The 15,883-nt window shown below is 39.8% G+C and overlaps 1 protein-coding gene across 1 annotated transcript in view; it reads left to right on the forward strand.

The window, feature by feature from the left end:
• Window positions 1–15,883, forward strand: part of LOC138324293 (mucin-17-like) — a 41,075-nt gene that overhangs the window by 18,352 nt on the left and 6,840 nt on the right. The window contains 6 exon segments of the mRNA XM_069269374.1: window positions 1,784–2,670; window positions 2,848–6,294; window positions 6,406–6,717; window positions 6,820–10,423; window positions 11,308–11,834; window positions 11,836–15,763. Coding sequence (XP_069125475.1) covers window positions 1,784–2,670; window positions 2,848–6,294; window positions 6,406–6,717; window positions 6,820–10,423; window positions 11,308–11,834; window positions 11,836–15,763 — 12,705 coding nt within the window.

Here is a 15,883-nt window from a genome sequence, read left to right on the forward strand (position 1 = left end):
ACATACAACACACTTTATATACAATATACTTTATATACAACACAATTTTATATACTTATATACAACACACTTTATATACTTTATAAACAATACACTTTATATACTTTATATACAACACACTTTATATACTTTATATACAACACACTTACATTTGTAATATACTTTACATACAACACACTTAATATACTTTATAAACATTACACTTTATATACTTTATATACAACACACTTTATATACTTTATAAACAATACACTTTATATACTTTATATACAACACACTTTATATACTTTATAAACAATACACTTTATATACTTTATATACAACACACATTATATACTTATATACAACACACTTTATATACTTTATAAACAATACACTTTATATACTTTATATACAACACACTTTATATACTTTATATATAACACACTTAATATACTTTATATACAACACACTTACATTTGTAATATACTTTACATACAACACACTTAATATACTTTATATAAAATACACTTTATGTACAACACACTTTATAGACTTTATATACAACAGACTCTTTATATACAACACACTTGATATACAACACACTTTATATACAATACACTTTATATACTTTGTATACAACACACTTTATATACTTTATATACAACAGGCTTTATATACAACACACTTGATATTCAACACACTTTATATACAATACACTTTATATACTTTGTATACAACACACTTTATATACTTTATATACAACACACTTTATATACTTTATATACAACACACTTTATATACAACACTTTTTATATACAACACACTTTATATACTTTATATACAACACACTTTATAAACTTTATATACAAGACACTTTATATACTTTATATACAACACACTTTATATACAACACCACTTTATATACTTTATATACAACACACTTTATATACAACACACTTTATATACTTTATATACAACACACTTTATATACAACACCACTTTATATACTTTATATACAACACACTTTATATACAACACCACTTTATATACTTTATATACAACACACTTTATATACAACACCACTTTATATACTTTATATACAACACATTTTATATACAACACCACTTTATATACTTTATATACAACACACTTTATATACAACACACTTTATATACTTTATATACAACACACTTTATATACAACACCACTTTATATACTTTATATACAACACACTTTATATACAACACACTTTATATACAACACACTTTATATACAACACCACTTTATATACTTTATATACAACACACTTTATATACAACACACTTTATATACTTTATATACAACACACTTTATATACTTTATATACAACACACTTTATATACAACACACTTTATATACAACACACTTTATATACTTTATATACAACACACTTTATATACAACACACTTTATATACTTTATATACAACACACTATATACTTTATATACAACACACTTTATATACTTTATATACAACACACTACTGAATGTATGGTACTTCCTTTATCGACAACACCCGATACTTCGAAACAAGAAGAAATGACAAAGAAATCAATCGATCAAAAATGAAACGTTTTTTGTTAACTTGTTTCTAGATTGCACATTTTCCTCTTTGTGTAGATTTCAAAACACCTAGTTTATATCTTTTTTCTCTTCTCAGTATTTCTGTCCTCATCCTATCCTTATTCAAAGCCGAAACATTAAATTTTAAAGAGAATTTTAGACTTCTCGATTGATTTCTTTTCGTTTCTTTTAATCCGAAGGACAAGTAGGCGATACAACAACGACAGTGGATAGTGTGGCTAGTACTGGGTCAACTGTCACCACAACACCAATAGATACATCGAATCCTTCAACTTCAACACAAGCAGGGTCTACATCGTCTACACCCGTGGCAGCAGAAGCGACTACAAAACCAGCATCTACAACCAAAGAAACAACGACTACCGAACCAAAAACAACGAACCAAATATCATTTACCACTCCAACCATTACTTCAGAATCATCAAAAACAACTACAACAACGAAAGAACCGACAACTGTTGAATCCACAACATCATCAGCTATACAATCAATGATAAGTGAACCGTCAACAACAGAATCAATAACTACAGAACCGTCAACTTTAACTACGGATGTGACAATATCTGAAACTACATCTATAGAATCTATATTTCTAAGTTCAGAAAGTATAACTACAGAACCAACAACTAGTAAAAGGATAACTACAGCTACATTACCGACGACTACAGCTTCATTACCGACAACTACAGTTACATTACCGACAACTACAGCTACATTACCGACAACTACAACTACAGTACCGACAACTACAACTACAGTACCGACAACTACAACTACAGTACCGACAACTACAGCTACATTACCGACAACTACAACTACAGTACCGACAACTACAACTACAGTACCGACAACTACAACTACAGTACCGACAACTACAGCTACATTACCGATAACTACAACTACATTACCGACAACTACAGTATCGACAACTACAGCTACATTACCGACAACTACAGCTACATTACCGACAACTACAGCTACATTACCGACAACTACAACTACAGTACCGACAACTACAACTACAGTACCGACAACTACAACTACAGTACCGACAACTACAACTACAGTACCGACAACTAACTACAACTACAGTACCGACAACAAGCTACTACAGCTACAGCACCGACAACTACAGCTACAGTACCGACAACTACAGCTACAGTACCGACAACTACAACTACATTACCGACACAACTAAAACTACATTACCGACAACTAACTACTACGACAACTACAACTACAGTACCGACAACTACAACTACATACCGACAACTACAACTACATACCGACAACTACAACTACAGTACCGACAACTACAACTACAGTACCGACAACTACAGCTACAGTACCGACAACTACAACTACAGTACCGACAACAACAGCAACAGTACCGACAACTACCACTACATTACCGACAACTACAGCTACAGTACCGACAACTACAGCTACAGTACCGACAACTACAGCTACAGTACCGACAACTACCACTACATTACCGACAACTACAACTACAGTACCGACGACTACAGCTACAGTACCGACAACTACATTTAGAGTACCGACAACTACAGCTACAGTACCGACAAATACAGCTACATTACCGACAACTACAGCTACAGTACCGACAACTACAACTACATTACCGACAACTACAACTACATTACCGACAACTACAGCTACAGTACCGACAACTGCAGCTACATTAACGACAACAATAGCTACAGAACCAATAATGTCAACTTCACTATCGACAACTAAAGCTACAAAACTAACAACTACAACTACAGAACGGACAACTTCAATTACATTACCGACAACAGCATCAACAACAACAATATCAACAACAGCAGCAACAGTACCGACAACAACATCTAAAGTGCCAAAATCTACAACTAAAGTACCGACAACTACAACTTCAGAACCAACAACTACAACAGCAGAACCACCATCTACAACTACAGTACCGACAAGAACTACATCTAAAGAACCTACAACTACAACTACAGAACAAATTAATACAACTACAGAACCAACAACTACAGTACCGACAACTACAACTACAATGCCGACAACTTCAACAACAGAACCGCCAACTACAACTACAATGCCGACAACTTCAACTACAGAACCAATAACTACAACTACAGAACAACCAATTTCAACTTCAGAACAACAAACTACAACTACAGAACTGACAACTACAACTACAGTACCAACAACTACAACAACAGAACCGGTAACTACAACAACTGAACCGACAACAACAGCCATTGAACCGACAACAACAGCCATAGAATCGACAACTACAACTACAGTACCGACAACAACAACAACGGAACCGACAACAACTACTACAACTGAACCGATAACAATCAAAATTACGGAACCGACAAAGTCAGCTACAATACCGACAACTACAACAAGAGAACCGACAACTACAACAACAGAACCGAAAACTACAACTACAGTGCCGACAACTGCAACAAAAGAACCGACAAATACAACAACTGAACCGACAACTTCAGTGCCGACAACTACAACAACTGAACCGACAACTACAACAGAACCGACAACTACAGCTACAGTGCCGACAACTACAACAATTGAACCGACAACTACAACTACAATGCCGACATCTACAACAACTGAACCGACAACTACAACAACAGCACCGACAACTACAACTACAATGCCGACAACGACAACAACTGAACCGACACCAACAACAACTGAACCGACAGCTAAATCTACAGTGCCAACTACTGCAACAACTGAACCGACAACTACAACTACAGTGCCGACAACAACTACTACAACTGAACCGATAACAATCAAAACTACGGAACCGACAAAGTCAGCTACATCTACTGTACCGACTACTACAACAACTGAACCGACAACTACAACTACAGTGCCGACTACTACAACAACTGAACCGACAACTACAACTACAGTGCCGACTACTACAACAACTGAACCGACAACTACAGCTACAACAACTGAACCGACAACTACAACTACAATGCCGACAACTACAACAACTGAACCGACAACTACAAGAACAGAACCGAAAATTACAACTACAGAACTGACAACTTCAACAACAGAACCGACATCAACAGAACCGACAACTACAACAACAGAACTGAAAACTGCAACAACAGAACCGAAAACTACAACTACAGTACCGACAACTACAACAACAGAACTGAAAACTGCAACAACAGAACCGAAAACTACAACTACAGTACCGACAACTACAACTACAATACGGGCAACTAAAACTAAAATGCCGTCAACTACAGCTCCAGTACCGACAACTACAACTACAGAACCAACAACTATAACTATAGTACCTACAACTACAACAACAGAACCAACAACTACAACTATAGTACCTACAAGTACAGCAACAGAACCGACAACTACAACAACAGAACCGAAAACTACAACTACAATACCGACAACTACAACTAAAATGCCGACAACTACAACTCCAATACCGACAACTACAACAACAGAACCAACAACTATAACTATAGTACCAACAACTACGACAACAGAACCGAAAACTACAACTACAATACCGACAGCTACAACTCAATTGCGGACAACTAAAACTCAAGTACCGACAACTACAACTACAGTACCGACATTTACAACTCCAGTACCGACAACTACAACAACAGAACCGACACTTACAACTACAACATGGAAAACTTCAACTACAGTGCCGACAACTCTAACTACTGAACCGACAACAACAACCACAACAGAACCTACAACAACCACAACTACTGAACAGGCAACATCAACTACGATACCGACAACAACACCAACAGCACCGACAACTTCAACAACAGAACCGACAACTACAACAGCAGAACCAACAACTAAAACTACGGTATCGACAATTACAACAACAGAACCGACAACTGCAACTACAGTACCGACAACTACAACTCCAGTACCGACAACTACAACTACGGTATTGACAACTACCACAACAGAACCAACAGCAACCACAACTACTGAACAGGCAACATCAACTACAATACCGACAACTACACCAACAGCACCGACAACTACAACAACAGAACAGACAACAACAACAGAAGAACCACCAACTATAACTACGGTATCGGCAACTACAACAACAGAACCGACACTTACAACTACAACATGGAAAACTACAACTACAGTGCCGACAACTCTAACTACTGAACCGACAACAACAACAACAACAGAACCTACAACAACCACAACTACTGAACAGGCAACATCAACTACAATACCGACAACAACACCAACAGCACCGACAACTTCAACAACAGAACCGACAACTACAACTACAGTACCGACATCTACAACAACTGAACCGGCACTTACAACTACAATACCTACAACTACAACTACAATGCCGAAAACTACAACTACAATGCCGACAGCTACAACTCAACTATTAACAACAATAACAACAGAACCGTCAACAACCACAACTACGGAACAGGCAACATCAACTACAATACCGACAACTACATCAACAGAACCAGCAACAACTATAACAACAGAACCGTCAACAACCACAACTACGGAACAGGCAACATCAACTACAATACCGACAACTACATCAACAGAACCAACAACAACTATAACAACAGAACCGTCAACAACCACAACTACGGAACAGGCAACATCAACTACAATACCGACAACTACATCAACAGAACCAACCGACAACTGCAACAACAGAACCGACAACTAAACAACAGAAACTCAACAATACGACAACTACACACAGAACCCAACAACTAACAACAGAAAACAACACAACTACGGAACAGGCAACATCAACTACAATACCGACAACTACATCAACAGAACAACAACAACTATAACAACAGAACCGTCAACAACCACAACTACGGAACAGGCAACATCAACTACAATACCGACAACTACATCAACAGAACCAACAACAACTATAACAACAGAACCGTCAACAACCACAACTACGGAACAGGCAACATCAACTACAATACCGACAACTACATCAACAGAACCAACAACAACTATAACAACAGAACCGTCAACAACCACAACTACGGAACAGGCAACATCAACTACAATACCGACAACTACACAACGAACCAACACAACTAACACAACCGTCAACACAAACTGAAGCAACTCACTACAATACCGACAACTACAGAACCGATACAACAACTATAACAACACGAACCGTCAACAACCACACTACGGAACAGGCAACATCAACTACAATACCGACAACTACATCAACAGAACAACAACAACTATACAACAGAACCGTCAACACCACAACTACGGAACAGGCAATCAACTACAATACCGACAACTACAACAACAGAACGAAACTACAACAACTACAACAGAACCGACAACTGCAACAACAGAACCGACAACTACAACAACTACAACAACAAAACCGACAACTACAACAACAAAACCAATAACAACAACAATAGAACCAACAACTACAATACCGACATCTACAACAACTGAACCGGCACTTACAACTACAATACCGACAACTAAAACTACAATACCGACATCTACAACAACTGAACCGGCACTTACAACTACAATGCCGACAACTAAAACTACAATACCGACATTTACAACAACTGAACCGGCACTTACAACTACAATACCGACAATTACAACTACAAAACCAGCAACTACAACTACAGTCCCGACAACTACAGTGCGGACAACTACAACTACAGAAACGTCAACTACAGTTCCGACAACGACAACAACAGAACCAACAACTACTGAAATGACAACTACAACTATAATATCGACAACTACAACTACTGTGCCGACAACTACTACTCAAGTACCGACAACTACAATAACAGAACCGACAACAACTACAACAGCAGAACCGACAACTGCAATTACAATACCGACAACTATAACTCCAGTACCAACATCAACACTTACAATACCGACAAATATAGTACCGACAATTACATCTTCAGAACCAGCAACTAGTGAAATGACAACTACAACTACAGAACCGACAACAAAGACTGAAGTACCGACAACTACGGCTACTGTACATACAACTACATTGCCAAAATCTACAACTACAGTTCTGATAACTACAACTACAGAACCAAAAACTACTACCACAGAACCACCAACTACAACTTCCGTACCCACAACAACAACAACTACAGAACGGACAACTGCAACTACTATCCCGACAACTACAACTACAGAACCAATAACTACAACTCCACTACCAACATCAACAACTACAATACCGACAACTATAGTACCGACAATTACAACTACAGAACCAGCAACTACAACTACAGAACCACCATATACAACTACAGTCCCGAAAACTACAGTGCCGACAACAACAACTACAAATCCAACGACTAGTGAAAGGACAACTACAACTACTGTACCAACAACTACGACTAAAGTACCGACAACTACAGTTACAGTACCGACAACTACAGAACCAATAACTTCAACTTCACTACCGACAACTACAACTACAGAACCGACAACTTCAACTACATTACCGACAACAGCAACCATAACTACATTATCGACAACTACAACTACAGAACCAATAACTACAATTACAGAACCAATAACTACAACTACAGAACCACCAACAACAATCACAGTACCATCAACAACTACAACAACTACAGAACCGATACCTACAACTACAACTAATGAAAAAATAAATACATTTACAGTAACGACAACTGCAGAACCGTCAACTACAACTACAGAACCAATAACTACAACAACAGATCCGACAACTTCAATAACAGAACCGACAACTACAACTACAGTACCGACAACTACAATTACAGAATCAACAACTACAGTACCGAAAATTACAACTACAGAATATCTATCAACAGTCCCGACAACTACATCTACAGTAACGTCAATTGCAAATGCTCTACCAATAACTACAAGTGCAGTGCCTACTACAACAACTACCGGACCGGCAACTACAGAACCAACAGCTTCCACTGCAGTGCCAACAACCACAATGCCGAAAACTACAACTGCAGAACCAACAACTACAACTGCAGATCCAACAACTACAAATACAGTCCTGAGAACTACAGTGACAAAAACTACAACTTCCTTCCCGACAATTATAACTATCGAACCAACAACTGCAATAACAGAACCAACAACTACAACTACAGAACCGACAACTACAACTACTGAACCAAAAACTACAACGACCGAACCAAAAACTACACAGCCAACAACTGTAACAACAGAACCAACTACTACAACTACAGTACCGACAACAACTACATCTAAAGAAGTGACAACTACAATACCGACAACTAAAACTACAGAACTGACAACTACAACTACAATACCGACAACTAAAACTGCAGAACTGACAATTACAACTACAATACCGACAACTACAACTAAAGAACCAACAAATACAGTACCAATAACTACAACGGCTGTACAGTCAACTACAGCTACAATTCCAACAACTACGACTACAGAACCGACAACTACAACTACAGTACCAGCAACTACAGCTGCAAAACCAACAACTACAAAACCAACTACAATGCGGACAAGTACAACTACTTCAACTATAGAACCGACATCAACAACTGCAGAACATACAACTAAATTATCGACAACTGCAACTTCAGAATCGACAACTACGGTACCGACAACCACAACTACATTACCATCAACTACAACTACAGCACCTACAGAACCAAGAACAATTGCAGAACCGACCACTACAATTACTGTACCTACAACTAAAACTACAAAACCGTCAACAGCGGCAACAATAGTACCAACAACTACAACTACAGTACAGAGAACTACAACTGCAGTTCCTACAACTACAGTACCTACAACTACAGAACCGGCCATAACAACATCGACAACTACAACTATTGAACCGATATCTACAACTACAGAGCCGACAGCTATAAATACAGAACCGTTAACTACAACTACAAAACCGGCAACAACTACAGTATCAACAACTACTACAGTACCGACAACTACAACTACTGAACCAACAACCACAGTATCGACAAATACAGAACCGCCTGATAAATCAGAATTCACTACAAATACAATACTGACAGCTACAACTTCAGAACCTACAGCTACGTCTACCACATCCCCAACAACTACTACACCTACATATACCCCTACAAATACACCTACCACTACCCCTACATATCCACCTACCACCTCTCCTACAACTACACATATTACCACTCCTACAACTCCACCAACCACCACTCCTACAACTACACCTACCACCACTCCTACAACTACACCTACCACCACTCCTACAACTCCACCAACCACCACTCCTACAACTACACCTACCACCACTCCTACAACAACTACAACTACCACCACTCCTACAACTGCACCTACTACAACTCGTACAACTACACCTACCACCAATTCTACAACTACACCTATCACCACTCCTACAACTACACCTACTACCACTCTTACAACTACACCTACCACCACTCCTACAACTACACCTTATACCACTCTTACAACTACACCTACCACCACTCCTACAACTACACCTTATACCACTCTTACAACTACACCTACCACCACTCCTACAACTACACCTACCACCACTCCTACAACTACACCTACCACCACACCTACAACTACATCTACGACCATCACTTCTGGCAGTCAAACAACCCTCATATCAATAGTAGATTCTTCCCCTCGGATATATTCTACGTCCATTTCACCGAAAGGTATATATATTTTAATCATAACATATAGAAGAATATCCATTAATTTAGTTATTCACTGCTTGATGTGCCTTTCATTAAAATATATAGCTATATATCCAATGATCTTGTGTACGTAAAATTTAATATCTGGTCACGTCTTAACAGACAAATAATAATGTTTAAGCTTTCGTCTAATCGTAAATATAAGGTATGCTTGCAGTCAAATGCTCAGGTTCTATTAATGCAGTGGCAAGATGTTCTTTCGTTCGTGAATATTGGATTAGTCTACATATTAATTATATTGATACCAAATGATTATTTTAAGCAACATTTATAATAATTTTGCGCAATTGTGTCTTCTTACCTACTGTTCAATGCGAGTTTTATATACGTGATCAAGTCAAGCGTGGTCAAACACTTTCTTATTTAACAGAAATGCCTACATTTTCGACCATGGATAAAATACTAATTCTGTTTCTCTTATCCTTGACAGGGATATCCGCACTTTCGATGAGTGTAAGATATCTTTTCAGGAAAGCAACGGAATACTAAGTAGGGAGAAAAAGAATCAAACATAGATAGGGACAGGGCTATCTCAACACTCGTGAAAGATTTTGGCTGTCAACCCTCTGCAAGCCTTGGGTTGTCATGCCAAAATCACTCAGATATCCCTGTAAACTCTCAGTAAATACACACAAGGTTGAACAGGAAAACAAGACAATAACATTTCTCTTTAGGGATGTGATGATTAAGAGAAATCGTGCCCTTCACCATCTTAAGAAATGATAAAGGAGATCAGGTTCCCAGGCAAATCAATTTCACTTCACGAAAATGATGTTTCATTTATTATTTGGCGATGTAAATGAATGTGGTGATAACGACGACCTCTTCATTTTTTGTTACAGGTTCATCTGTGATTGAACCAGGAACGGAAATGACGTCGACAGTTACATCCGAGGCAACCACCGTATCCGTACCATTAACGACGACTACAATTATCTCAGAAACAACAACCATACCACAACCTAAAACTACCATCATTGAACCAACTACAACAACCACAACAGTTCCGGAAACTACTACTACCACAGAACCAACTACGACAACCACCACTGTTCCGAATTCTGACACTACACCAGAACCAACTACAACTACCACAACTGTTCCAAAAACTACTACTACCACAGAACCAACTACGACAACCACCACTGTTCCGGAAGCTACTACTAGTACAGAACAAACTATGACAACCACAACTGTTCCTGAAACTACTACTACCACAGAACCAACTACGACAACAACCACTGTTCCGGAAACTACTACTACCACAGAACCAACAACGACGACCACCACTGTTCCAGAAACTACTACTACCACAGAACCAACAACGACAACCACCACTGTTCCAGAAACTACTACTACCTACACAACCAACTACGACAACCACCACTGTTCCAGAAACTACTACTACCACAGAACCAACTACGACAACCACAACTATTCCGGAAACTACTACTACCACAGAACCAACTACGACAACCACCACTGTTCCGGAAACTACTACTACTACAGAACCAACTACGACAACCACAACTGTTCCGGAAACTACTACTACCACAGAACCAACTACGACAACCACCACTGTTCCGGAAACTACTACTACCACAGAACCAACAACGACGACCACCACTGTTCCAGAAACTACTACTACCACAGAACCAACAACGACAACCACCACTGTTCCAGAAACTACTACTACCACAGAACCAACTACGACAACCACCACTGTTCCAGAAACTACTACTACCACAGAACCAACTACGACAACCACAACTATTCCGGAGACTACTACTACCACAGAACCAACTACGACAACCACAACTGTTCCGGAAACTACTACTACCACAGAACCAACTACGACAACCACCACTGTTCCGGAAACTACTACTACCACAGAACCAACTACGACAACCACCACTGTTCCAGAAACTACTACTACTACAGAACCAACTACGACAACCACAACTGTTCCAGAAACTACTACTACTACAGAACCAACTACGACAACCACAACTATTCCGGAGACTACTACTACCACAGAACCAACTACGACAACCACCACTGTTCCGGAAACTACTACTACCACAGAACCAACAACGACAACCACCACTGTTCCAGAAACTACTACTACCACAGAACCAACAACGACAACCACCACTGTTCCAGAAACTACTACTACTACTACACAAACAACTACGACAACCACCACTGTTCCAGAAACTACTACTACCAAAGAACCAACTACGACAACCACAAATATTCCGGAGACTACTACTACCACAGAACCAACTACGACAACCACCACTGTTCCGGAAACTACTACTACCACAGAACCAACAACGACAACCACCACTGTTCCGGGAACTACTACTACCACAGAACCAACTACGACAACCACCACTGTTCCAGAAACTACTACTACCACAGAACCAACTACGACAACCACCACTGTTCCGGAAACTACTACTACCACAGAACCAACTACGACAACCACAACTGTTCCGGAAACTACTACTACCACAGAACCAACTACGACAACCACAACTGTTCCGGAAACTACTACTACCACAGAACCAACTACTACTACCACAGAACCATCTACGACAACCACAACTGTTCCGGAAACTACTACTACCATTGAACCAACTACTACTACCATCGATCAAACTACGACAACCACCACTATTCCGGGAACTACTACTACCACAGAACCAACTACTACTTCCACAGAACTAACTACGACCACAACTGTTCCGGAAACTTCTACTACTACAGAACCAACTACGACAACCACAACTGTTCCGGAAACTACTACTACCACAGAACCAACTACGACAACCACAACTGTTCCAGAAACTACTACTACCACAGAACCAACAACGACAACCACCACTGTTCCAGAAATTACTACTACTACAGAACCAACTACGACAACCACAACTGCTCCGGAAACTACTACTACCAAAGAAACAACTACGACAACCACCACTGTTCCGGAAACTACTACTACTACAGAGCCAACTACGACAACCGACACTGTTCCACAAACTACTACTACCACAGAACCAACTACGACAACCACAACTGTTCCAGAAACTACTACTACCACAGAACCAACTACGACAACCACCACTATTCAAGAAACTACTACTACTACAGAACCAACTACGACAACCACAACTATTCCAGAAACTACTACTACTACAGAACCAACTACGACAACCACAACTATTCCAGAAACTACTACTACTACAGAACCAACTACGACAACCACCACTGTTCCAGAAACTACTACTACCACAGAACCAACTACGACAACCACAACTGTTCCAGAAACTACTACTACTACAGAACCAACTACGACAACCACCACTGTTCCAGAAACTACTACTACCACAGAACCAACTACGACAACCACCACTGTTCCGGAAACTACTACTACCACAGAACCAACTACGGCAACCACAACTGTTCCAGAGACTACGACTACCTCAGAACCAACTAGGATAACCACAACTATTCCAGAAATTACTACTACTACAGAACCAACAACGATAACCACCACTGTTCCAGAAACTACTACTACCACAGAACCAACAACGATAACCACCACTGTTCCAGAAACTACTACTACCACAGAACCAACAACGACAACCACCACTGTTCCAGAAACTACTACTACCACAGAACCAACTACGACAACCACCGCTGTTCCAGAGACTACTACTACCACAGAACCAACTACGACAACCACAACTATTCCGGAGACTACTACTACCACAGAACCAACTACGACAACCACAGCTATTCCGGAGACTACTACTACCACAGAACCAACTACGACAACCAAAACTATTCCAGAAATTACTACTACCACAGAACCAACTACGACAACCACCACTATTCCAGTGACTTCTACTACCACAGAACCAACTACGACAACCACAACTGTTCCAGAAACTACTACTACCACAGAACCAACTACGACAACCACAACTGTTCCGGAGACTACTACTACCACAGAACCAACTACGACAACCACCACTGTTCCAGAAACTACTACTACTACAGAACCAACTACGACAACGACAACTGTTCCGGAAACTACTTCTACCACAGAACCAACTACGACAACCACAACTGTTCCGGAAACTACTTCTACAACAGAACCAACTACTACTACCATCAAACAAACTACAATAACCACCACTATCCCGGGAACTACTACTACCACAGAACCAACTACTACAACCACCACTGTTCCAGAAACTACTACTACCACAGAACCATCAACGACAACCACCACTGTTCCAGAAACTACTACTACCGTAGAAGCAACTACGACAACCACAACTATTCAAGAAACTACTACTACCACAGAACCATCAACGACAACCACCACTGTTCCAGAAACTACTACTACCGCAGAACCAACTACGACAACCACCACTGTTCCGGAAACTGCTTCTACCACAGAACCTACTACTACTACCATCAAACAAACTACAATAACCACCACTATCCCGGGAACTACTACTACCACAGAACCAACTACTACTACCACAGAATCATCTACGACAACTACAACTGTTCCAGAATCTACTACATTACCACTGACCATCGATCAAACTACGACACCACCACTACCATCGATCAAACTACCACGAACCACCACTATTCCGGGAACTAACTACTACCACAAGTCCGGAAACAACTACTACTTCCACAGAACTAACTACGACCACAACTGTTCCGGAAACTACTACTACCACAGAACCAACTACGACAACCACCACTATTCCAGAAACTACTACTACCACAGAACCAACTACGACAACCACCACTGTTCCGGAAACTACTACTACTACAGAACCAACTACGACAACCACAACTATTCCAGAAACTACTACTACCACAGAACCAACTACGACAACCACCACTGTTCCAGAAACTACTACTACCACAGAACCAACTACGACAACCACCACTGTTCCAGAAACTACTACTACTACAGAACCAACTACGACAACCACAACTACGACAACCACAACTGTTTCGGAAACTACTACTACCACAGAACCAACTACGACAACCACAACTATTCCGGAAACTACTACTACCACAGAACCAACTACGACAACCACAACTGTTCCAGAAACTACTACTACCACAGAACCAACTACGACAACCACCACTGTTCCGGAAACTACTACTACCACAGAACCAACTACCACGACTACGACAACCACCACTGTTCCAGAAACTACTACTACTACAGAACCAACTACGACAACCACAACTGTTCCAGAAACTACTACTACCACAGAACTAACTAGGACAACCCTAACTGTTTCAGAAACTACTACTACCACAGAACCAACAACTACGACAACCACCACTATTCGGGAACTACTACTACCA

The sequence above is a fragment of the Argopecten irradians genome, chromosome 5 (genome assembly GCF_041381155.1).
Source record: "Argopecten irradians isolate NY chromosome 5, Ai_NY, whole genome shotgun sequence".
Classification (NCBI taxonomy): domain Eukaryota; kingdom Metazoa; phylum Mollusca; class Bivalvia; order Pectinida; family Pectinidae; genus Argopecten; species Argopecten irradians.